General features: G+C 50.6%; 1 protein-coding gene across 2 annotated transcripts; it reads right to left on the bottom strand.

Annotated features, from left to right (window-relative positions):
• Positions 1-823: 823 nt before the first annotated feature.
• PDGFB (platelet derived growth factor subunit B) lies at positions 824-24,458 on the bottom strand. Of its 2 annotated transcripts, XM_064512321.1 has the most exons (8): positions 24,330-24,458; positions 18,392-19,269; positions 10,683-10,779; positions 7,440-7,523; positions 6,733-6,938; positions 4,849-4,990; positions 4,271-4,440; positions 824-3,054 (listed from the first exon to the last, which is right to left on the bottom strand). In XM_064512321.1, the coding sequence occupies exons 2-7, from the start codon at positions 18,479-18,481 to the stop codon at positions 4,304-4,306; spliced, it is 756 nt and encodes a 251-aa protein (XP_064368391.1). In that variant the 5' UTR covers positions 18,482-19,269; positions 24,330-24,458; the 3' UTR covers positions 824-3,054; positions 4,271-4,303. The 2 variants fall into 2 exon arrangements, with proteins under 2 accessions (XP_064368391.1, XP_025956345.1); XM_026100560.2 differs by lacking the exon at positions 24,330-24,458 and having other exon boundaries at positions 18,392-19,371.
• Between the last annotated feature and the right edge of the window lie 248 nt (positions 24,459-24,706).

Below are 24,706 nucleotides of genomic sequence, written 5' to 3'. Positions count from 1 at the left end.
TTCCAGGCTTGTATGTCAAGGACAACCTGGAGAATATCCGGACACCCAGCTCACCGGATTTGCCATCGCAGCATGAGTCCCCACTTGGGTCTATGTTCCCTAGAGCTGAGCCATGGCCTTGGGGTGCTGTATGTGCTCCGGTGGGCTCTGGAAATTGAGACACAGGCAGAGGCTGCTCCGAGCGGAGCAGGAGGCTGCAGCAGCTGCTCACATGCCGTGGCGAACCCAGGGGCAGCTTTTGCCTGTGGTCAGGTTTGCTGCCTCTGGCAGGAGGCAGCTGCCTTGCACCCACAATACTTCCCTTGCTTGGAGGAAAGGGAAACACAAGGGCTGCCGGTGTCCTAAAGAGGAAAGGACTGATGTTGTCTAGACGATATGACTGAGGGAATAGACTAACTGTTTACATGGCTTTGAAGAGTGTAAACACTGTGATTTGCTCTAAGTCCTTCAAAGCAGGGGAATCTGGAGATCAAATAAAGCGCAGGGAAAGTCTGGCTGGGCCTCTGAACAGAGCAGCTCAGAAGGGGACCTCTTTGATAAAGAAATCCCCACAGCCTGAGTCATTTAAAACCAGACTGTGAGGTGGGTAACACGTTGGAGGAGAGTTCAGCAGTGCTTGCCATAGGCAGGCACGTGCGTGCATGTGCGCGTGCACATACAGCAGATGAGCTAGCAGGACTTTCCCAACTTAGGTTGCTGTCACTCTGTAATCTCAGTTTAAGTGTCCTAAAAATTCAAGTGGAGACCCTGGGAATCCCTATCTAGCTCATGGCGTGTTGTTTGTGCTTCTGCATTTCATTCAGCTCACAAAAGAAAGACAAAGTATGGTTGAGAGATTTTTTTTTCCTTTTTTTACAACTTTAAATACAGTACTGAGTATAAATTAATCTTACATTAAAAAAAGCCAAACAAATTAAAATAAAATAAAACCTCACCATCTTTACAAACCAAAGAAACAGATTTTGGAACAGGAAAACAAAGTGTCTTAAGACTTGAGGGCTTAGAGTAGGAGGCATGGAGCAAAGTTCAGCCTTGGCAGTGATTATCAAAAGTGCTCTAGGCTTGCAGGAGGCGAGGGCTGAGTCCATGGCAACTTGGAACGGCTCCCAGGTTGTGGCTTCACCTCCTTCCCCCAGCTCTTTCTGGCACTTTGCTCTGCATCAGGAGCGTGTATGTTGGGAGAACTGGGAGAAACAGCTGGAGGCAGGAGTGGCAGACAGGAACCGCAACTCTATCTCAGGACAGGGAGCTTCTCCTTGTGTAACTCTGCAGGGCCGGCCCAGCATGGCAGGATCTGAGACTGGGACTCTGAGGTGACACTGAAAATTCCCATCATGAACAACATTTCCACTAATGATGACTATTGGTTGTGCAGAAATGGCCCCTGCCAGCCAGAAGGGAGTCCTTCTCCAGAGAGATTTTGCAGTGGCCTGGGGGGGACTCTGTGAATGACCACCCAGTTGTTCCTCAGAGGGCTCATTTCTGTCTCAGATTGCTGCTGCGAACTGCAAGAATCATCCTCACTACTTTCTCTATACCTACACACAGCTACCCATATCTTGGACCAAATTCCAAGCTCAGTAGGCTTGGATCATCTAATAGGTAAAATCAAGGAGCACGAAGGAATTTGAGAGAGATGATGTGAGGAAAAAGATGGGAGATCCAGGAACATTGACAGGGAGAGAGCAATGAGGGCATAGTGCCCAGGATGTCCATGAAGGGGTTAAAAAGCTGAGGGGGAATGACATTATTCTGCTTTCAGGACCACAGAGCAGGCAAGGACAGCTCATTTAGATTAAGTCATGCTTCTAAGTTTGGCTCTTGTTGGTCTTGTTGTGCTGCCACTTCACCTCCTGCAAGGAAGTTGTGATGGGGGGTTGGTGGAGAGTGAGAGAAAAGGGCAACAAGACAGAGAGAGATCAGACTGTGCCTCTGTCTGTCCTGTCTCAGACCCCACAGGCACTGAGTAATATTGCAGAAAAAGTGCGCTTTTCTTCTAGCCCACCCAAGCTGATGCATGCACATGCCACTGAGGTTCCTGCCACTGGGGAATGAAATCCATTTAAGAACATATATATATATTTCTATATATATATCTCTCTCTATATATATATGTATGTATAAATACACACACACACGTGTACATATATATATATATATACATATATATACACACACACACACACACACACACACATATACAGGCGCATACATACAGAGCAAATTTAAAAAATAATCTGAGTCCGAGCCTGGAAAGCCGAATTCTCCACCAGCATGTGCAAAGATGGCTCCCCTTGTCAGGGGCCAGGAGTGTGGAGACAATTCTGCCAGCCGTCTGCTCCTTCCCCATAATCCAAATGCCTTCCAGTCAGCACCAGGAGCAGGAGGGGAAAAGGGGGCAGGGGGAATGCATTTGGCTTCTTTTTTTTTTTTTTCTGTTCCCCGAGATGTTGTATATTCTAGTGGTTTTGGTTTTTCTTTTTAAAATAAAATATACACACGCACATTAAAAATATAGATCTGTCCAGGAAGGGCAATAAAAGTCCTTAGTGCATTTTCCATCATCGGTTGCCGCTCACAATCTGAGATATGCCTGTTTTGAAAAAGTAGGTCCAGTGCAAGTGCTGATCTCAGCCGAGACCCTAGCCTCACCAGAAGCACAAGGAAAAGGAAGAATATTCCCCTTCCTCCCTCTGTCTGTTTTTCTCCTCCTCTCAGAAGAAATTGGACCCACTTTCCTTTTCACATTTTCCATCCTGTCCTCTGGAGTAGGGAAGGCATTGTCCTGTCCTCACCGCATGTTGTGGTTGATGGGGTTCATGGTTGTATTTGCATTTTGTTCTTTTCTTATATATATAAGGGTTTTTTTTTGTAAAACTTTAAAATGATGTTAATAAATGAAAAAAGGGAGAGACTTTGGTGGGAGAAGGTCCACTGATGGAAAGGGAAGCACCATTTGCCGTCTGAATCAGACGTCGAGGCAGACAGACAAAGAGGAAAAGTTATCACTCCAAGGACCCCATGGGGGCAATACAGCAAAAATATTAAATAAACCTGAAAGAGAAACAAAAACACATACAGCATTAGAATATATATCCCTCTTCCTCTGCAATTGCCTTCCTCTCTCTTTTTCTCCTCTGGAAATGTTTGTGTTGAAGTGCCAAATTAAAAGCCCAGGAGGGCTTTTGACCTCTATTTTTTCTCCTGGACAGCTTGAGCCAGAGCTGAGATTTGCATAGTTTTGCATCATTTATACCCTGGGAACCTTGGGCTGGCCAGAGGGATCCTGGGATAATCAGAGCCCTTGGAGGGTTAAGCGTGGGAATACTACTCCCAAGATATTATCTGGCGCCCCTCATCCATAGCTCCTGAAACGCAACATAGTGGAAGTTCGTCGTCTCCTTCTCGTGAGGCAAGGGGAAGTGAAGCGACTGGCCCAGGCTCATTCAAGAGGCTGTGGCAGAGCTGCAACTGCTGAGTCACAGGCCAGGGCTTTCACTATTAGCCTGTACTGCCTCTTTTTAAATTCAACCCCAGTTCCATGCCCAGGCTACTCTATCTTTTATGCACCTTTCCCTCTCCCATGAGGAACCAGGGCTTGATTCTCCTTTTGCTCGTACCAGCAAAATTCTTCTGATGATCAGGGAATTGCTCCTGTTTACACAAGTCAGGGAGAGAAGAATCAGACCCTGGACTGACAAAATCCAGATCTATTGCCAGAGATTCCAGTTCTCCTTTCCCCTTGTATGACCTTTCTTATGCACACAGACTTCCTGCTAGGAGAGAGATGAACCAAAAGTGCTGCTGCTTCTGAGTCTTTCTGCCAACTCAACTAGTGAAATAAAAGGAAAAGGGATCCCCAGAGCAACATTAATTCTCTGCTTTCAACGGAGAATCAATAGAGAAAGGAGAACAGGAGCTGCTCCACAAGAGATGAATAACACAGACCCTGAGGGGATTTAGGTGTAGACAGAGGTCAGGCTCACTGTCTGGCTTCAAGAGATGCAGAGAAAAGGGAAGGTGGGGCTGAAGAGCAAGGTAGGCTTGCAGCATGATCCTTCCACCTATACAAAGAGCCATAAATAGGATGCACATGTAGGTCCCAGCCTAATCTTTCCCCCTCCTTTGACCCTGCTTTTATCATGCTTAGGTCCTGCAGTAACCCCATGCTGAATGAGCAACCAGTGCTGTGGGAAATGTCTGAGGTGTCTAAGCAGAACCGTGACCTGGGAGAACATCTCTCTCGGCTGGAAAAGCAGCTTGCTCTTACCTGCCTTGTGCTCTCTCTCCCCTGCCAGCACTTCTATGCTACGAGGATTTCTTTCAGCACTTTCTTATCGTTGACATGCTTGTACTTCTTATGTTTCCTCTTCTGTGCTGGCAGCCGGCGTGCTCGTTGCCTCTGAGAGACAGCGGCTGTGGTGAACGATGGTGACAAGCCTGCCAAAACAGAGCGGAGCGTGTCTGTATGGTGAGGGGCAGCCAGGTCAAGTTGAAATACCATTCCCCACCCACTACTGACAAAGAGCTCTGCAAGAGGAGCACCACAAGGTCCTCGTCTTCCATTCTTCATTTGCCACCCTCTGCTCTCCACAGTCTCTGCCCTCTCCTTTTTCCCAAGCTGTCCTCCCCCTTTGCCTCTCACCTTCCCCTCCTTCATTTCCCTTGGTTTCAGCCCCTTGCTGGATGGCAGACATCCTCGGAAAGGTTCCTAGGCTGGTATAAATCAGCAAAGACCCATGAGATTCACTGGAGCTAAGCAGATTTAAACCAGTGGAAAGTTGGTTCTTCTCTCCCCAGCCTCTCTTCTCACTCCTCTTTCCACTCTACTAATGCCAAGATTCTTACGTCTCTGTTCACGCTGCCGTGGCCGGCTGTTCTTGGGGGGCTGATAGGACACCGCTTCACACCGACACTGCACGTGGTCCTCCAAAGGCACAACAACTTTTTTAAATATTGGCTTCCTCTGGACAAATTCGATCTTATTCACCTATTTAGGAGAGAGAGGCATCCAAAAGATGAATACAGCTCCCACCCTGTAAAAGTAATCAATCTCAGTATGCCTCTGTACTGGCTTTCTTCCTAAAGGATCAGAAGGCAGTTTATAGAGCATGGTTCAAATTCAGAGGTGGTGTGTATTGGAGCAACTTCTGCACACATGAGCAGAACAAACCTAAACCAGGCAAGTTTGCACGTGACTGGTTCTTTCCCCCATTCCTAACTTGCAGCTGCTTCTGGCGTGGAGCAGGATAAGTGGTTGGCCACATACAGAAACATGGGGTGAGTGGAATGGGATGTGCTGTGATGGCAGCGACCTGGGGGCGACCAGAATTAATTGCCACAGGATCCTACAGAAAGGGCAAAACCAGAATAACTCAGGTCCGATGTAAACAAATGCAGCTTCACCAGCTCCACTGAGACCTGTCTGAATTTGTCTCAAGCTCTTCAGTAACTCATAGGGCTGAAGCTCTCAGCTGTGTGTTTCATGGGAAAGGCGGTGCTCTGGAAATTCCCTTGGACTCTCCATCAGTGCTGACTCAGAGGGAAAACTCATTGCTCCACATCCCACCACAGGGCATGAGCATTCTAGGGGGATTCTCCCACTCCAGGAGTGGCCGGGCCTGACCCTGTTGGGCTTATCTAACAAGACCACAGTCCCTGAAGTGCTCTGCAAGCTATAAATACTTGTTTTGCTGTGAGTCTGGGACTGAATTCCTCTAAACCAACTGCCCCCAGCAGCATCCCTTGGCCACTGCTGAAGCAGCCAGGCTGTTTATCTTTCCTTGAAAGCCCACTCCACACGCTTCAGACCACACGCTGCTCGCTAGACAAACACTTCCAGCCAAACAATAGAGAGACCTCTGTCCTCAAAGAAACCATTTCCAGGTCACTTCTTCTGGCTGGCTTTTGACCTCTCGCCTGCTTTTTCCACAAAAACAACTCCTGTTCCTCCCCCCCCCCCCCACCACCATTTTTCTCTCATTCAGCCTGGCTTTTCTGAGAAAGGAATTTCCTGATGAAGCAGGCTGTTTGAATGCAACCTCTCCCCGCCAACCTTTGCCGTCGGCCTGGGGGAGTCTCTTACAGCTCAGGCAGAGGATTAGTACGGGATGAGTATTATTTTTAAACGAGCTGTCTAGGAGGAAACTGTGAGAAGACCGCTATTAGCTGAGAGGCAGGCAGGATCAGAGCAAGAGGTTAGCTGTCAGGTGCCTGCTTGCAGCCTGACCAGGTCAGGAGGTAAGAGCAGGGCTGAGAAAGAGGAGAAGCTGCTTCAAAGCTTGTCTTGGGAAGGAGCTGCAGCAGCAGTTGGGGGATGGAGTACTGATACTGCAGGCCCTCCTCTTTTTGCATCAAAGACAGCTCCTGTGGTGAAAGTATTATCCTGCTTTTTCTGCTCTGACACAGAAGACAAGGTTGCCTTGAGCTACAGGACTAGTGAGGGCCATGGCACTGGGCTGCAGCTGGGGATGGTGCTCTGTAGCTCTGCTGCAGTGACAGTCCCCAGCTGCTGGACAGCACCAGCCCTCCGAGCAGCTGGCACAGACCTCACGGCAGGTGAGAGGCTGCAGTACAGTGTGGCTAATGCACAAGACGTGACTGCAGAGACGTGTGAGGGAAAAGATAGCTGGGCGAGCCTTGCCCGTGAGACTTGCTGTGTTTTTCTTTTGGGGGGTTGGAGATGGAGGTGGGGCTGTGAGACAAGGGAGCTATGGAAAGGGTCTCCCTTACCTGGACATGCCGGACACGGATCTGCGTGGGGCGACACTGCACGTTGCGGTTGTTACAACACCCGGAGCATCGCTGCACCTCCACGCAGGGTGGCCACACCACAAAGTTGGCATTGGTGCTGTCCACCATGTTGCGGGAGATTTCAAAGACCACTGCCCGCGTCTTGCACTCTGCGAGGACAGCTGGCTCTGCTGCTGCCAGAGCATCTATGGAGGGCCAAGAGAAGGAGGGAGGATGAAACAGGCTTTGCAGCTGTTACCAACCTGCTGCAGCCACCTCCCCTGGAAGAGAAAGAGACTACACTGCTCTCCCACACAAACACATATGCTCTTTCCCCTGCTCCCAGCCATCCAGCTCCCTCTCTGGCCAGAATACTGCCCTATGGGAGAGCCTCCAGCAAAATGATGCTTCTCACTGCAGCAACAGTCTGAAGCAGGAGATGACACTTCTGTAGAGCAAATCAACACTCGAGGGATTTAAAGCAGATCAACTTGCAGAGCTCTGGACTCCCTCTCCTGCACTGCTGGGACATAAAACCCAGCTCTCACACGAGGCCCAGATCCTCCTCCCCATCTGTCTACACATCCATGCACACAGCACATTTCAACCTCTACCCCAGCATATGTATTTCAGACCCGCATCTGCCTCACCCACAGCTGCTCAGGTTAGTACCCCAACAACCACAAGGTGCAACATGCCAGACTCACCTAGGCTTCGTCTCCCTCGAGACAGGGACACAGCATTTTGACCAAGCTGAGTTGCATTCAGGTCCACATCCAAGCTATCCTCCTCTGCAAAGGGAAGGACATGATCTAATAACACTGGGTGGGTAGAGGTGGGAGAAGGCAGCAGGCACCTGTGCTCCGCTAACCAGGCAAAGTGCAGAGATACAGGGTGAACCACAGTCCCAGTACATCACACTAGGTGTCAATCCACAGCCAGATCACAGCCATGCTGAGGCATGGAGACTCTATGTTTCCAGTTCAAAGCAATTCAAACCAATAAGCCTATTGTGAAAGAGGGGTCTTAGCCAGGTCTAGCAGAGGAAAACTAGGTCACAAATGACATGGCCTTAGGTAGGACTGTCTGGAGTAGGAGAAGGTTCAGATCAGTTGACTCAGCCCAGGATATGACAAGGGTGATACAAAGGCCAGGTGGGACAGGCAGGAATTTTAGTATATGAATACTGAGATGTCTTGTTGGGAGAGCTAGGGACTGAGAGAGTTCAGCTGTGAGAGGGTAGGAAGAAGGGTGACAATGGGTGGGAGGTGGAGTGCTTGGTTTCTGTCTCCCAAACCACTACACTTGCTCTATGTTAGAGTCAGTTTTATGATAGAAGAACAGCAGAAAAAAGTTAAAATGATTTTTCCTCTATACTACTGTAAGGTAAACTGCAGGATCTGGAGGTAGTTCAGTCAGCAATGGGAGAGGAAGACAGAGAGCATTAGCCCAGCTCTGAGCAGTTCCCTCCCACTCCACTGCTTTTTCCCATAGGAAGTGCTGAATACAGAAATGCCCATAATCCCCATGGAGCACTCCAACACACAGCCCCTCCTGAGCTCTGGACAATGGCCACACTCAGGGATAGCTCCCACCCAGCCACAGCTCCTTCCTTCTCTGGCCTGCTTTAGCAGCTGAAGGAAGCAGAATGGACGTCAGCATCAAGAGAGCAATTTTCTTAAAGGGAATTTGGGGCCAGTGGAAGATCTCTGTTTATCTGAGATGTGTTGGAGCAAGTTCCCATACCTATCATGTCCCACCCCTCTTCCTCAGTCCTGCCTTAGCGAAGCCATCTTATAAGGGGAAGCAGGGACTTAGCTCTCTGCTCAGCTCAGAGGCAACTGATGAAGGATTTGGGATGTGTGCACAGAGGCTGTATGCATGAGGCAGGAATCATCTGTCTATGCAGTCAACATCCACACGAGATGGATAGGCACACTTTAAAGTGGCTGGAGAGGTGTAGCTAATTCTAGGACACCACTAATCTCGCCCTGAGGCAGACACTCAAAATGGTGGATCATGCTCTAGAAGGGCCCATAGTTCTCCATTGACTACAGAGCATGTCTGGATGACTGGCTCAGATGGGCATGTCTACTTTGCAGGTATCCATAGTTGTGGGAGATGACTCCTACTCTCCACACCTCTGCTGCTGGGTCTAGGATGGTGTTTAAGATCAGGAGAGCATTATCTCAGCTCATCTACCTTCTGGGGCTGCCAAAATTTGGCTCCCTGTGCAGTCTATGAAGGACAGCAATCATGACACCTACCCAGGTCATGGACGGCGCAGGGAATAGACCTGGCTGCTTTGGGCTAATTTGGTAATACATGTATTTGCTAATACACTAATTCCACACAGGTCAAGCAAATGGTGATGCCCCTCAGCCACTACCTGAGGCCAGAAGAGCGCCATATGGGGCAACAAACAGAAGGCTTCAGAGCACCCACCTCTGTTTCCCTAGCCTGTCTTTCCTAACTAAGACTTGAAGTGAAACCAGTGACCAATAAGAGAAGCCCTCTTTATTTCTTAATCATGAGGGTGGTCAGTAACTGGGATAGAGATGCATCCGTTCCTCAGACATTGGGACATGACAGACTGCACACATCCCAGCCGCTCCTTCCCCACCCCTCCATCCTGCGTTGTCTGGAATTTTATTATGCAAGGGTGGGGGTTGCCTTTTGCGCAAAGGTTAAGTCAATGAGAAGAGAGAGAGGAAAAAAATAGCAACAACTGTTGACTAGAAACAAATCTCCTATTGAAAACCATGTCCCTCCCTCCCCAGGTTGTCCTTCTACACCCCAGGTCAGCGCTGCAGCTGCGGCCAAAGAGGGTCTGGGCGGGGGTCCAGCCTGGGACAAGCAAGCGTGTCTAATTTTGGAAGTTGCCCCATTGTGTGGCTCGTGGACAAGGAGGAGGGAACTATGGAGGGCAGGGAGCGGCCGTGGCGGTGGTGGGGAGCCTCGTCGCCTCTTTCTAAGGCAAACAATAGCTGAACACAGCTGGTGCCCTCCCCCTCACTTTCCCCCCCCTGCCCCTCCAGGACCATTTTGAAAGGCAGCGGGAATGCTTTTGAGACTGCGCCAGTGGTTGGACTGGCATAGGAAACAAAAGCAGGAAATTCTGTTCCCCCGTAGATAGTGTCTCGGCAAGGATTACAAAGCTCCAAACAGACAAAACACAAGAGAGAAGGCGAGCTGGGGGGGCCGGGGGACGACGGGCGGGAGCAGAGTTAGAATAGAATGGAATTTGCTCTGAAGAGACCGTTTATAAATAAATTCCTGGGCCAGCCCAGCCGCCGTGGCGCGTGCTCCAATTCCCACACGTGCCGACCCCTCCATGCTTCACTGCTCCTGCTGCTCTCTGCACTCAGCCCCGGCCAAGTGACCCCAAGGCACTGGAGCCCCCAGAGCTCTTATCTATGGCAGGAGGTGAAGCAATGCTACCCACAGCCAACCTGACTTAGCCCATGGACACATGCTCTGCTGCTCCAGTCTTGGAGCCTCTGGGAACCCGTGGCCTTTCCTGCATGCTGAAGCTCAGAACTCATGTGGCCCTTTTCTCCTCTATTACCCTATTTCCAGCCCCCATTTCTCCACCTCCTAAACTGATCCTTGGCCAACTCATGCCCAGCTCCTTGTGAGCCTCCAAGGGTGAAAAGCACTGACCCCAGTTCCATGGACTCACCTTGTGCAGCTCCCATTGCTTTTGTAAGCCAGCATCCCTCAACAGACCAGGCAGTTAGAAAGAAATCCCAAAAGGTATCTAGGTGCCTCACTCCCATATGTTTTGGGGGGGGCTAAGTGTGTAAATACTCGGGTCTTGGCTCCTGAGTGGTTCCTGTATTTACAGTGAAGCCTGCTGGTAGTTTATCTACTGGAGAACGGAATACACCCTTCCACCTCCCAAAAGAGTTAAGAAAAAAAAAGGAGTGTTTGGTGAAGAGGAGATTTACCTACGGAGTCTATCCGCAGGGCACGCTGGAGGTCGCTGATGGAGCGCACTGAGCTGCCTCCCAAAATCTCATAAATGTCTTCAGGTATGGGGTCCCCCTGCCAGATGACAAAAAAAAAAGAGGAGGGGGGAAACAAGCGTTAGAGAGGTGATCTGCAAATACTGCATCATGGAGTGGGGCAGGGCAGGGGGATGGAAGCCGCATGGGAGGAAGCATCACAGAACAACTGAAACGCAGAGAAAGATGTGCCCTTGTGAAAGCACGAGCTTGAAATCTGAACAAAAGTGAGCGAGCCCTCTCGCTCCCTCTTACAAAGTGATTGGCAGACTGAAAAAGCAAGAAAACCCACCAACTATAGGGTTACAAACTGCAGCCCTGAATCCTACGCAAACAGACAGCAAGGTTTCCTTCTCTGGTGCTATATGACTTCTCCAGGTGGCCTCTCATTCCTGCTGCCGGCAGTACAGGCATTTTAACAGACTTCCCTTACGCTATCAGATAAAACCTTCCTAATATTTCCCTCTGTTATGAAACTCCCTCACGGGCTTTGTCAGATATTGTGTATGTGTGCGTGTGCGTGCGCGTGTGTTTTCAAACCACAGCAGCCCAATAATATACATCATTTGCATACTGTTAAAAAAAAGCGGGGGGAAAGGAAGATTGACTTTCGCAGTCGAGCTTGCTGTTTTGGCATGAGCCTGTGGTGAAACCACAAATGCTGCAGAGAGCATGTGAAAGAGGAGCTGAACTGGATGAAAAAAAGCATGGAGTTTGGATATCACTGGATGTCAGTGCCAAAAACCTTAAGTAACCAGGTTTAAACACACGAAATGATGGGCCAGATTCAGGGTGTGTGCAGGCAGGTGCAACACCATCAGTCTCTTGGGAATCTTACTCTGATACCAGAATTGAATTGGTCCCAGTGACAGCACTTAACAAGACTACAAAGGAGTAGTGTGGGAAAGCAAGCACTGGTTAAAACACACTTCCGAAAGACTAGAAGAAGAGATGGAAGAAAGCACTGTCCAAAATGTTTGCTTAGCTCCTAGCTGTCTTCATTCAGGGTTACTCATGTGGAGAAACTGCTCTTTCAGCTGGGTGCTCGATGCCATCTGAGCTGCAGCCCTACACTGTGCCCCTGTAACTGAGAGAATTTTGCTTGTGTGTTTATGAAATGTAGGGATTCTCATGTGGGTTTTTGTGGGCAGTTGGTGGTATGTCTGTGGTCCCTCTCGTTTACAGCTCTTCGTTTCCTGCCTGTGTTCAGGGCAGAACACTTCCCTTCTGCTTAAAGCAGAGAAAAAACACCAGGTAGGTGGCCTTGAAACATTGAGTGCTTTAGCCCCAAATCTGCAGCAACTTTTGTATGGGTGCTTGACGCTGGTACCTTCCCGCATATACCTGTCCCTTGGCTACCCACCCTTCACCTCTACTAATGGGGTAGCAGGAGCGGTGGTGTGCCTTCTCCTCAGTCCACACTCCAATACAATAACTTTAACCGGGAATTGTTGGCTGAAGGTTCCTGCAGCCCATGTTATGCGGCAGAAACCTCCCAGGATAGATGCAGAACAGACAACACTAGTATCCTAAACCTCCACAGCCAGATTCACCAGACCTTGAGTCGGATCCCTCAAGCCCTGCTTACATAAGATAACACAAGTAAAGACAGTGTAAGGTATCCTACACCCAACCCGCTTTGCCCTACATCCCTGTCACTGTAACATCTCACAACAGACATGGACAAGAGCCTTCAATGAAAAGCAGATTTTAGATCCCCAGCCATTACTTGCTCAGAGTCTCTGAGGCTGCCAGCAGGGAACCAGCTTCAGTGATGGAGGAACCGTGAGAAATAAGCTCATATAATTAAGAGACCACCGAATAGCTGTGAAATGAAGATGCCTTCTGACGACTTCTCTACTGGGAGCTGGAGCAGGACCAACAGCCCAATGCTGAAAGACTCTGCAGTACTTTCCTGCCTTGCACCACACACAGCAATTTCTGGAAAAGGGGTCATTTACAATTCCAAGTACTTGCAACCACAGCTCTGCACTGGGCGATGAAATGAAGGCTTTTTTATGTTTGCACCTGTCAGCTAAATGCATTTGAGTACAAATGCTGCTCTGCATAGATGCCCCTGGTCCTTCCTGATACTTAATATGTGTAGGAAATGGAACTTTATTTTAAACCCTGGCACTTGCTGAGGGGAGAGAGTGGGCAGGTGTTACGAGACTCGGTGACTTTGGAGGCAAGCTGGAAGGTGTCACCTTGCTAACTGAGAAGGGGGAACAGATATGAATCAGGGATTGCAAATGCAGGCCCTACAGAGCTGGATTGCTGGGGACTGGCTACAGGAATAAGCTCCGCTCCCTGCTCCCAGCAGGAGTGTTAGATGCCATTTTTTTCTTGTTGCAGATACTATCAGTATGGCTACGGTATATCACCAGCCCACATAGCTCATAATCCTATCCTCCTACCCAGGGTTTGTGAGGCAGCTCTGCCAGTGACAACTGCAAGCCTGTGAAACTCCTTACTTTCCTCTTGTGCTGCAGAATTGTGCCCAAGGCTGGCCCAAGAGCAGTATACCTGAGCTACATGGCCGGTCCTTGCTCCCCTTGTGGTCTGCGAGAGGGAACAGCCATGCCTGCACCCCCCAGCCCAGTCCTGTGCCAGGGAAGCTGAGACTGGGGCACTGCACGCCCGAGCTTGGAGCACTTGGTGGGGAATGGGCACAGGAAAGCCGAGATCCACCAGCTGCCTCACCCTGATCCCACAGGGTCAGAAGGTAGAGCAGAAATGCAGGAGGTGGGATTCCTGACGGACCAACCCAAGCAGCTGGCGCTTTTCCTGCTTAGCAACTCCTATGGAGTTATTTCTCTAACACAGGTTAACAATCTCCTTTTTAACTGTGCAGCAGATCAAAGAAGACTTTTGTCTCAGTGGACTCCTGGCTGGCTGTCAAATGCCCTGAGGCCTGGCCTGATATTGCTGCAAGGCCACTGAATTCCTAGAAGAAAGTGAGTTTGTTCTTCCTTCCCTCTTGCCACCTCCCAGTGCCTCGCTCTCCCCCTAACTGTGTGGGCACCCACCCACCCTGCCAGTCCCTGGGCAGGTACATCCTCTCCCCTTCTCCTGCTTGCTGGCATTTGGGGAGTGAGAGACAAGGCACGTGTTACAGGAGCCAGCAGAGCACCTGGGCAGGGGCCCTGCCTGCCCGGCAGCTGCTCTGGGCTGTGGGTGTGAAGCTGGGGCCTCTTGGCATGTCAGCTTTTCGTCCTTCCTCCCAGACGTCAGCATCTTTGGCCGGTGCAAATCAGCGCACATGCAGCAATAACCTGCATGCAGCCCAGTGTTGTCCCAGGTCACGTCCTACCATTCCCTCTCAGCACATGCACTCTCCCAGCATCAGCCTGATCCCTAACCCTGCTACCCGTTTGTGTCTGGAGCCTTCCAGCAAGGTACAATTTTGAACACCAGCAAGAGATGGTGTAACTTCTGCGCTGAAGTGGGCAATCAAGCATGTATCCAGTCTATACAAGATAGGAAGGGAAGCAGGAATGCTGCAGAGGCCAGTTGCCTGCCCTGGGGTTAGGTATATCACAGGTATGGCTGTACAGATGGCTTGGCTTCCTTCCCAAGGCCTGATTCTCCAGGTCACTATGGGATCCCCTGGTGATCGGCCTTTGCCAAGGTGGTGTAGGGAATATGCCAGGCCATTCTTCAGTCCTCCTTCCAGCTATAAACAGGCAAAGGGGTTACAGAGTCTTACCAGAGAGCACATCTCACTTGGTAGCAGAAGAGATATAGAGGAGGATGGAGCAAACACTGAAACTGGGAGAAATGGGAAGACCTCAGGGCTCACAGAAACCAGCCAAGGACACTCCCAAGGTGAGGACTCCTCCAGTCCTCTTTCTTTGGATGGTATGTCTACACACCTATATGTGATTGCACACAGAGGGACACAGGGTAGCACGTCTGGTCTATAGCAGGGAAGCACCAATCTATCTGCTTTTCTGCCCAGGAAAGGGGGACTTTCTTGAGACTGACCATGGCAGGGAATCTTAGCAATAGGCTCTCAAGTGACCAGGAAGGCAAAAAAAAATCAAACAAACAGGGTTTGCTTTCTCCCACTCAAGCTCACGTGAGGATCCTGAAGGGAGGCTCCACAGCATTCCCTGGCAGAGAGCAAGACAGACAGAATCTGATGCTGGCCAACCTCACCCTAGAAGTGCTTGCACCCTTGGCACAGGGTTTTAACCCTTCCAGCATAGATCCTGATATCTACCTGCCAGAGAATCACATATCTGCCTCTCCCCTCACAGGGGAAAACCCTCCTCAAGAGAGTCTCTTCCACATGGGACACAGGACAATGGCTTACATTTTGCTTCCTTAAAAGCATCAAACTTCTGTTTGATCTTGCCAACGTTTCTACCCAAGCTTTTCCCATTTCAAAGGGGACTTTACTGCTCCACCCTACTCCACAACATGCCCCCACACAGCTCCCCTGCAAAGGTTAGAGGTATTTCCCCCTGGGCCTGTTGGAAATAGCACAGGAACCACTGTCATTCTCTCCTGCTGCTTCACACCAGCTGATAGGGACAGGCGCGTACAACTTGCCCTGCTCCTTCCCATGCTCGCCCCAGACATGTCATCCATCCTGTAAGAGCTATCCTGTCTTCCATTTTTTGTTCCTGTCACAATCTCCTGCTAGGAAGACTTAGGAAGAGTCCTGGGGCCTTACACCAGGAAGATGCAAACCAGAGCTGGGCCAAGGTTATAAGGTAGCACCCAGCCGCACCCCATTCCTTGGGAATTCCAAAAAGCCCTGCCAATAGCATTTTACCCAAGCAAAACCACGCCTGGCTTAGCCCATCTCTGTAAATGTTGCAAGGCAACTATTACAGCCCTCAGGTAAAATGCAAATAGGTTAGCATCTTTGCTTCCCAACTGGCAAATACCTTCCCCCTGAGATGCACACTCCCTCCTGCTGGAAGAGCTCCAGGGCCCTCCAGCTCCAGATGGGTGTGATCGAAGAGGCGGAGGGACTAAGAAGACTCCATCTCGCAGCTCAGATCTCTGCTGATTAGGTGGCAGCTAGTGTTTCTGAGGCACTTTCTCTAGCAGGTCTGAGGAGATGCAAGCCCCATTCAGAGGATGCCTACTATTAAGCAGCTGGTAAGTGTAATATTGTACACCTTTGCTGCATAGGTGTAAAGCACTGCCCTCGAAGCAGATTTGGGGATTGGCTGCAGGCAGGAGCATCTACTCAAGCAGAAACTTTCTTGGTGCTCTGGTCATAAAATGATAAATATCGCTGTTCCTCCCCAGGAACCCGGGGCCAGAGCCAGAATTCCCAAACTCTAACCCTGCTAGACAGTCATAAAGCTGTGCACTGTTTTCACATGATTACAGTGAGGAATATCAGCCTCTGGCATTAGACACTTGCATCTTTACCCTTTCCTAGTGCCAACCATAGCTGATGTTTCATGTTGCATGGGAGAGGGAGATCTGAGCCACCCACAGAAGAAGTAACCATCCTCTGCCTAAAACAAACATAATCACTGGGCAGCCCACAGCTCTGACTGCTTCCCTTTGTGGCTTGGACAAGGGCAAAATGGACCCATAAGAAGGTGATGTAATGCTTTGTACTCATCCCCTTCCTGGCTGCCCACAAGAGGGATTGCCTAAAAATGAAGAAGGAAGAGAAAGAAATGATGCAAAGGGAAGGAGTTTTTGGTAGAAGGATTATCTCCTGCCTCTGACAACCCCCAAGCTATAGATCCAACCCATGGTTTTGTCACATTGGGTAGAATTGGGGTGGGAACTGGAGCTTTGTGGGTGAATGTTAGAGGCTTTCTGATCCCCTCAAATTTGCATGGGATCAAATGATGAAATATGGCAGCAGAGGCCAAAGGATTTGGGGTCCCAGGGCTCCTTTTCCTAGTCCACAATTCTGGGGGGAAAACAGCAGGAAAACCAGCTCCAGCCTGTGGATGGAAAAGAGGCTTTGATTTCCATGCGGGGAAACAGAGGGCTGCTATACATTCATTAGTCAAATCTAGCACCTGACCCCCATCCTGTGCCCTGCTTCCTCCTAAGCAGTGTGTGTGGGAGGGGTGCAGGGGGAGCAGGGTGACATGTTTGCGTGACTGTGTGTAAGCGCAGTAGAAATACTCATCTCCAACCTCTTTCTATGGCCCCAGCTAGAAATATACCTTACTGAGTAACTGTGCCACGCAAACGTTGGTATCTCTATCTTTCCTATCCTCTTCCTTGACCCTTTCAAAGCCTTTCCACTCTTTCTTCTTCGGCAGCACCCCGTTTACATGACATTTAACTTCAAACTTTGTTTTTCTTGAGGTAGCAACCAGGCCTCAGTTCCTGTCTTGTGCACGCCATGGCAACGCCAAAACAAAATGGTAGTGTGTATATGGGACATGCTGCATGCGCATTTGCAAGATGCCTGCATGAGAGGAGGGAGCGAAAGGCTCTGCAGAGCAGGTGATTTACGCAGTGCCTCCAGGGATGACAATCTTTGCATGAAGCTACAAGCGAGCTATGAGGATGGTTTAGGAGGTCGGTGGGTTCCCAAGGGACACCACAACAAAAGGGCCAGCACCCTTTTTCATGCATTAAGCAAAGACAGCTTCAGCCAGGTCTCCCCTTACGCCTGACACTGATTCCAGCCATGCCCTGGAATGTATATATGTATTTTCATGATGAAGCCAGGCAAAAAAAATTGCAACAGTTGTTCTTCTGCAGCCTGAAGATACAGCTTTTGTATCTCTTGGGGAAGGTGGAGTTCCTGCTCTCTTTAAATATCTATTTGCAGCAATAAAGAACAAGCCTCCCTGTCTTCCCATTTTCTCAACCCTGTCTGCGAGGGCTCCGGAGACAGCATCCGCCTACGTGCCCAGCTCCGGCTCCCCAGCTTCAAATACCTATAGCTGCGGGCCAATTGCTTGGGCTGCGCACGTCAGGCCGGCAGCCGCGGGCCGACAACTATTATCCGGCACCAGGGCAGGGGCCTGGCGCCCTGGCCGCCCGCCCACCGCACCCACCACCGCCGGGGTGCTGGCAGGCGGCCGGAGCCAGCCCTGCCACCCACCCACCCACAAGGGGCTCGGGGTAGCACCTCGCCGCCCCTGGGGGCAAGCCCACCCCAGCCGCGGGACGGGGGCTCGCTCCTCTGCGGGGAGCCCGTCCCGGAGGGCAGGTGCCCGCAGCCTCCGCGGGGCGAAGGGCGGGAAAACGGCCCAACGGCCCCAACGGCTGCCCTCCGCCCGTCCTTCGCCTCAGCGCCCGGCCGGCGGGGGCGCCGCCGGCCCCGCGCGCCATGTCCGCCGCCGCCGCCCGGCCCCGCTCATTCCGCCCCAGCGCGCGGGGCTCCCGCTGGCCCTCGCCGGCGGCGCCGCTGCCGGGCCGGGCCGCGTGTGACGGCGGAGGGCGGGGGCCGAGCCATGGGCGGCAGAGCGCCGCGCACGCAGAAATGAAGGGCTGCCGGCGAGCCCTTCCCTCGGGAGCCGGCGGCAGCGAGCCGCCGCGCTGCGCCGCGCCGCCGGCCGCCTCTGCCCCCCGCGCCAGCGCCGGGCACGGCCCCGGCCCTCGCGGACCGGGCGGCAGCGCCGCGCTGCCCCCGCGCCGCACCTGCGGAGCGAGAGGCGCCGCCGCTGCCCCGCCGCTCGGCGGCCCCGCGGCGGGCTGCAACTCACCTCCAGGCGGGCCAGGGGCAGGTAGAGGATGAACGCGAAGACCACGCCGAAATTCATCCCGACTTCGAGCCCCGCCGGTTGCAGGCACATCGAAGGAGAGCCCCGGGAGGGAAGCGCCGGCCTCTCGGCGGCCCCGCGGCAGCCCGGCCTCAGGCACCCAGGGCTCCGCGCTCGCCCATTACCCCCTCCAAGTTGCGCGCTCTCCTCCTGGGTTGTGGATGGCAGAGTTGCTCTTGGGGAAGGAGGGGGGACAGAAGTAATTCTTGATGGCTTGTCCGTCTCTCCGCTATCTCATAAGCCAGCGGGAATGCTGGAGGAACGATAGAAAGGAGAAATGCAGTCCCTCAAAATTATATGCATCCAGAGTCTGTATGCCTCTTGCCACAAGAAATGTTCTAGTATTTCCTTTATTAGGTGGTCCACATGCTATTTTTCCTCTTGATTTTCTTCCTTTAAATGTATGTAAAAAAATCTTTTGCAAACAGGTAACAGTGACTCAATGTTCTTAGGAAAAAAAATGCATGAAATTAAAAAAAAAAAAGCTTCCAAAGTTTCGTATGAAATCCAAAAATAAAATCTTCTTCCTTAATGTTTCCTTTTTAAAATGCTGTTTTTTTTCCTCACGTCGTTTTGCTTATGGAGAAAAGTTGGTACTGTAAATTGAATATCTTCCCCTTACATTAAATTCTGGCTTTGGTGCCTTCTCTTGCAAAATGTTGGCAGTTTGGTTGGACGTGAGGTTTGCTTTGGTTTTGGAGACAGGTGAGAGCAAACGTTTTTGCTCTGGACTCTGTGTATGTGTGTGTATGTGTGTGTGTGCTCTGAGTCTTGACAAGTCTCAGAGCTGAGCTGCTGCTGCTGCTGCTGCCTCCCGTGCTCTGTTGCAACAAGAAAAAAAAAAAAAAAAGAAGAAAAGGTAAAATTTAATGGGAGGAGAGAGAGCTGATGGGTCTTTATTTTAGTCTGCAAGCTGAAAGAGAGACTAAACTGGCACTTTGGGCTGTTCCTTTTTTAAAGGAGAAGAGATGGGTGGAGCATAACTTGCCATCCCCCTGGCTGAGTATCAAGACAAAAATCTAGTAAAGGAGTACTGAGTCTCTGCTGACAGAATAAAAGTTTATTAATTAAAATGATTAATTAAAAATGACTAATGCTATAATATCCCGTATGATGTCGCTTTAATATCACATGAAGTGTGGGGAGATAAATTCCTTCCTCCTGAGCAAAAGATAAGAAGAGAGGAGTTCCCAGTCTGGTAGTTTGTTATTTTTTGGCCCCGTCTGCAGCCTATTTTTCTAAGCTCAACATGTGCCCTTCCCTGCCCTGCTGCAGCACTTGCTCTGAGGAGAGATATGGCTTTAATATCTTACATCTCTTTTTGAGCAGAAAAAAAGCCAGAGAAATTTAAAGGTCGCTGCAAGACAATCCGGTGCTGCTCGCGGCACTGCGAGGTATTTTGCTGCACAATTATCTCCGTAATGTAATAAACATCTGAAGGGAAATTAAGCAAGCAGTTATTTGCTGGAGGCGGGGGGATGGGGAGGGAAAGGCTGCTAACAGGTGAGTTCAAGAACGAGTCACATCCTATTGAAAAAACACGCGTACGCATGCCCTCTCATGTGCATGCGAGTGATGCCTCACTGCAGCTACTCACTCGCACACTCACAAGGCACCTCAGACGGGGTTTCTGCCCCAGTCTGTGCAGTTCCCTGCACACCAGTGCATTCCTGCACTGTCATGCACTGCAGGTTTTCACTCTGAATCCCAACCATCCTCCCTGCTTTTTCTACGCTGCGCACACACTTCTCTCTCCCGGCCGCTTGCATGCACAGCTACGTGCGAACGCTCTCACTCACACGTCCCTGTGTGTCCATGTGTTCTCCTTCACTCTCCTCCTCTCTCTTCCTTTCTCACATGCACCCACCCACCTGCACACCAGCGGCCTCATCTCGCAGCGTCACACATGCTCACTTAGACTATCTGGGTGCTCGTGAGTCTCATGTATCCGGCCCTCTCTTAAACACACAGTCTAGCACCAGTGTTCGCCTATGCACCATGCAAAGTGTCCAGGCATGAGGAGGAGCTGCCAGAACAGAGCAGCAGGCAGCCCACTAAATGTCCTTTTTTGTAGTAGGGATCTGACAGCACTTCCCAGCTTAGCTAGTTACACCTCCCGGATGTGACTTTTGTCTCATGTATGCAGATGCTGGTCACAAAACACACGGACACAAGCAGAAATGGGAGCCCTCCATAGCCCTCTTGCTCAGCAGCAACGTCTTGTGCTCCTCTCATCAAGGAGATGGGTAACTCAAGCACAGAATGACAGCCCTGCATAAGGTAGTGGGGCAAGCTGCTTTTGGGTACAGGGTATCACCAGCACTTCACCCTGGCCCAGAAGAAGAGAGGCGCAGATTTCCCCACTGGTGGAGAGTTTGTCAGAGCCATGCCAGCTCCAGAGCCCTGGCCCTCTGAGGTGCACAAGTAGAGTGGTAAGGAGTGTCCTGGGAGTCCCTCAAACCAAGCCTGAAGTGGATCTGTCGCAGTTTTGGAGCTCCAGTGGCAGGAAGCGGTGATGCGATGTGTACCTTTGCTCAGTTTCCCCTGCCCCAAAGTACCAGAGACCTTGGCAGGACTTCACCTTAGACGCTCTAGCTCTGCTAGTCCTGTCCCACCCCAAATACCTCCAGACGCTCTTAGAATTCCCCTCATTCTCCATCCTGACCTGCCAGCAGCATATCAGCCATTTCACGTGACAACAATGCAGCTCCAATCCTTCAGCAGGGTGGAGCTACAACTCTAACGTCTACCTGGGTGCTGAAATTCCTTCTGAAATCCCTAGGAAGCTCTAAGAAAAGGATTTAAAAGGGCCTAGGTTCATCTCATCTTGCTCTAGATGGCACCTGCCAAAGGAACAAAGTTGCTCTGGGCTCCTCTGCAGCCAGTGGGAAGAAAGCTGATGATTCAGGATGGCCAAACTCGCTTCTGGAAGTCCTTCCTTCTTTCTGTTAAGTTTAGAGGGAGCTGAGGGCAACTAGGTCCCTAGTGCACATGACCCATTAAACATTTAAAGTTCAGAAAGGGTAAATGAAGGCTCAGGTGCCCTTCGAGGATTTCTGCCCTAGAATAAATTGGCATAGCTCCACCGCCTCCATGCCACCTTGTTCAGGCTGTGGAGGGGGTCCCTCACACCGTAGTGGCTGCCTTGCCAGGACAGAACAGCCTGCGTGTGAGAGGGTTGATTAAACTCCTCAGCAGGGAGATATATCATCATCAGAGAGGAGAAGGACTCAGCATTAAGCTAGCAGGGAGTGCTGCAGATTTGTTGCTTGGTAGTGACAAAAGCTGCTGCAGGGTCTGCTTTTTGGGGGCTATGTATTTTCTTAATATCCGGCTGCATTACATGTGAGCTGGGATAGAAATAGTGTTATCTATTTTCGTATAGATGATGCTGGGCAATTTTTAGAAGCTCAACATCAGAAACAAAAAGCTAATTCCCATTGAACCTCTAGATGACAAGGAAGAGGATGTTTGGAATTTGACTTATCATCTACCTATGACCCCACCTGGAAATAGAGCAAAATAATATTTAAGCCACTCAGGCTTCAGTGGCTTTTCCTTATTCTTTCTGTTTTCAAGACAGGGACAGATTTTTCTCTAGTGAGGTATTTATATCCAGGCTGTGCCAGTCTCACTCCACTGAGTTCACTGGCATTGAGTTCAATAGAATTGCACTCACTTAAAATTACTGAGCCCTGAGCCAGTCGGGTGTTCCTTTTATTCTCTTGCTTTTGTGAAATTAGCTTGTCATTTATCCCATGAATTCCCAGCTCTAATGGGGACAACACTATCTTCCCCTCACGTGGCCTGTGGGGTGAGTGCGGAGCCCCACTTCCGAGGCCTGCTGGGGTCTCAGAGTCATAGATGTCACAGGACAAGAGTTTGAGATATGTGTGCTGTTGCTTTATGGTGGGGGAGATATTTCAAGGCTATGTGAGGTGGCTTGATCATAAAAATGGCCTGCTAGAGCATCACAACTTGACAAGGTCCGCTCACAATTGTGTGACAGATGACAACAGCCCCTCCAACAAACCGCAGGAAAACCCAGCAATTTCATAAGAGCCTGTAACAGCGTTTCTTATTAAAACACTTTCACCACCACTATAGCTTTCTAACCTGTGAACATTTGAACTCATCTCCTCAATTATGTCCTTATTACTAGGGAGCGGGACAACACGTGTCCCAGCACAATACACAATTCCTTGCTGCAAGACCTCTCCCCTCATCTTAAATGTTGGCAGAGAAAATGATCTACTAGCCACCATCCACAGAGGCATGATTGCCAGCGGTGATACCTTTTCCTTTTTTTTTTTTTTTTTTTGGAGAATTGTGAAACAACAGGAAGAAAAACTGGGCTTACAATGGAAAGCAAGACTCTGTCTGAACAGCAGAGATGTCTCAGCCTCTCCATCATGAATCCTAGTTTGAAAACCAATCAATGGAAAGAAATTAGGACGTGTCGACAGCCAACTCGTAGTCAGCCCGCCCACTCAAGATATCTAACTTAGGTGTTCTGACTGCTCTGGTATCTAAGTTCAGGAGAATGATGAGCAATCCCTACGCCCACTCTGTGGTGCTGCCACAACCGTCAATGGAAGGGAGCAGTCGTCACGCTGACATTAGGGACCCAGACTAAGTTTGATGCTTAGTCTACACTGGGAGGCCCTTTCTGCGAGTGTATCTGTTTTACACCATGAGGCCTGTTTACACCGGGTTTATCCCAACCGAAGTGATCAGAACTGAGTCAACATATGCAGCTTACACCCACATTTACACCATATAGCCCGAAGACTTCCACGGAGTCGCACTGACTTCCTGACGACTCAGTTCAGTCTAAAGGAGAAAGAAGGGAGGAAGAGGGAAGAGAACGAAGGAAGGAGACAGAGACAGGCAGGGAGTGTTGTGTTTATATGTGGTGCTGGAGAAAGGCAGAGCTTCAGGTATCCGGGGCTTGCAAAATCCACTGTCCTGCCCCTGGAGTTGGCAGGGTAAATGCTTTCTAGGGATGAGTAAATCCTTCATGGAGGACTGACTGCGGAGGGGGGAGAAGGTGTCACCTGGTGAGCAGGCGTTGGATGCAACCTGCCAGGCCACCCCCAGGGAGTCCTCCTGCCACCTGTCTCTCCCCGGCGGAGGGATTCCCCCTGCCCTTCACTGCGTCTCTCGTTTCACCCATGCCCGGCGGAAATTTGGCAAAGGCGGGAGGGTGGGGAAGGGTGCGCAGACACATCCAAAGGGCAGAGCACAGACCTTGATGACACAGGAGAAGGAAAGCGCTTGTGCAGGGCATGGCTTGTTGCCCTACGCAGGAGGGCAAAGTCACTGTGTCATCTCTGTGGATGTGCAAATTGAGCAGCATTCGAAGAGAGAAGGCAAAGCAGGGGGGACTGATATACCAGGGCTTTCCTGTATGCATGCACGTTCCTGTGTTGGGTGGGGGAGGTGGCAATGCAGCCTTCCCCGCTCAAGCTACCATATATTTCTCCCCCAACCCCCTCCCACCCCAGTTTAGAGTAGAAGGGAACAATTTCCGTATTCTGGCAACCACCCATTATATCTATGGATCTGCTCCCCACTCCATTCCCCCGTCTTTCCTGTTTTGATGAAAGGAAAAAATGTTCTGCTTTCCTTCTTTATTTTTCCAGACTGGTGAATAGCACTGGAAAGGAATTTGTCTCCCTCCCCCCTTCCCCTCTCCCAGTATAATAAATATATATGTATGCATGTGCGGCTGAATACACCACACGTCAAAGGTCATCTATTGTTTTTGAATAGGCCTATACTATTTTTGTTTCCAAATTGAGTGGGTGGGGAGCATTCCCCCTCTCAAGCGACACCACGCCAAACACCGCTTTCCGTGCCCTCAGCCTCTGCCACTCACCGTATCCCCATCCTTCGCCCCCGGGTCTGCAGCGAGCGGCGACAGCAGCAGCAGCAAGAAGGAAGCTTGCTGAGCTAGAGTAAAAATAGCCCCAGCAGTTACTCAGCTCAGAACGTAACATGACTCATGATGTGAAATGAAGATGAGGGTCGAAAACCAAAAGCGAGCGGCTCTTCCTCCCCCCACCTGCTAGCGTTGCTCATGTTGCAGAGCAAAACCAGCTCTCAGCGGTGCTCGCCGGGGGTCAGGGCGCAGGCCCAGCCGGAGGCGGAAAGCCCCGTTCGGCCTGGCACGCTCACTGCCCGTTACCCCCGAGATCTGGTCCTCCCTCCTGCACCAGTTTGATTGTGCTGACACCAGTGGCAGGTGGATTTGGT

The sequence above is a fragment of the Dromaius novaehollandiae genome, chromosome 1 (genome assembly GCF_036370855.1).
Source record: "Dromaius novaehollandiae isolate bDroNov1 chromosome 1, bDroNov1.hap1, whole genome shotgun sequence".
Lineage (NCBI taxonomy): Eukaryota > Metazoa > Chordata > Aves > Casuariiformes > Dromaiidae > Dromaius > Dromaius novaehollandiae.
The sequence above is the reverse complement of the archived record's forward strand: the minus strand, read 5'-3'. Positions and strand labels throughout refer to the sequence as shown.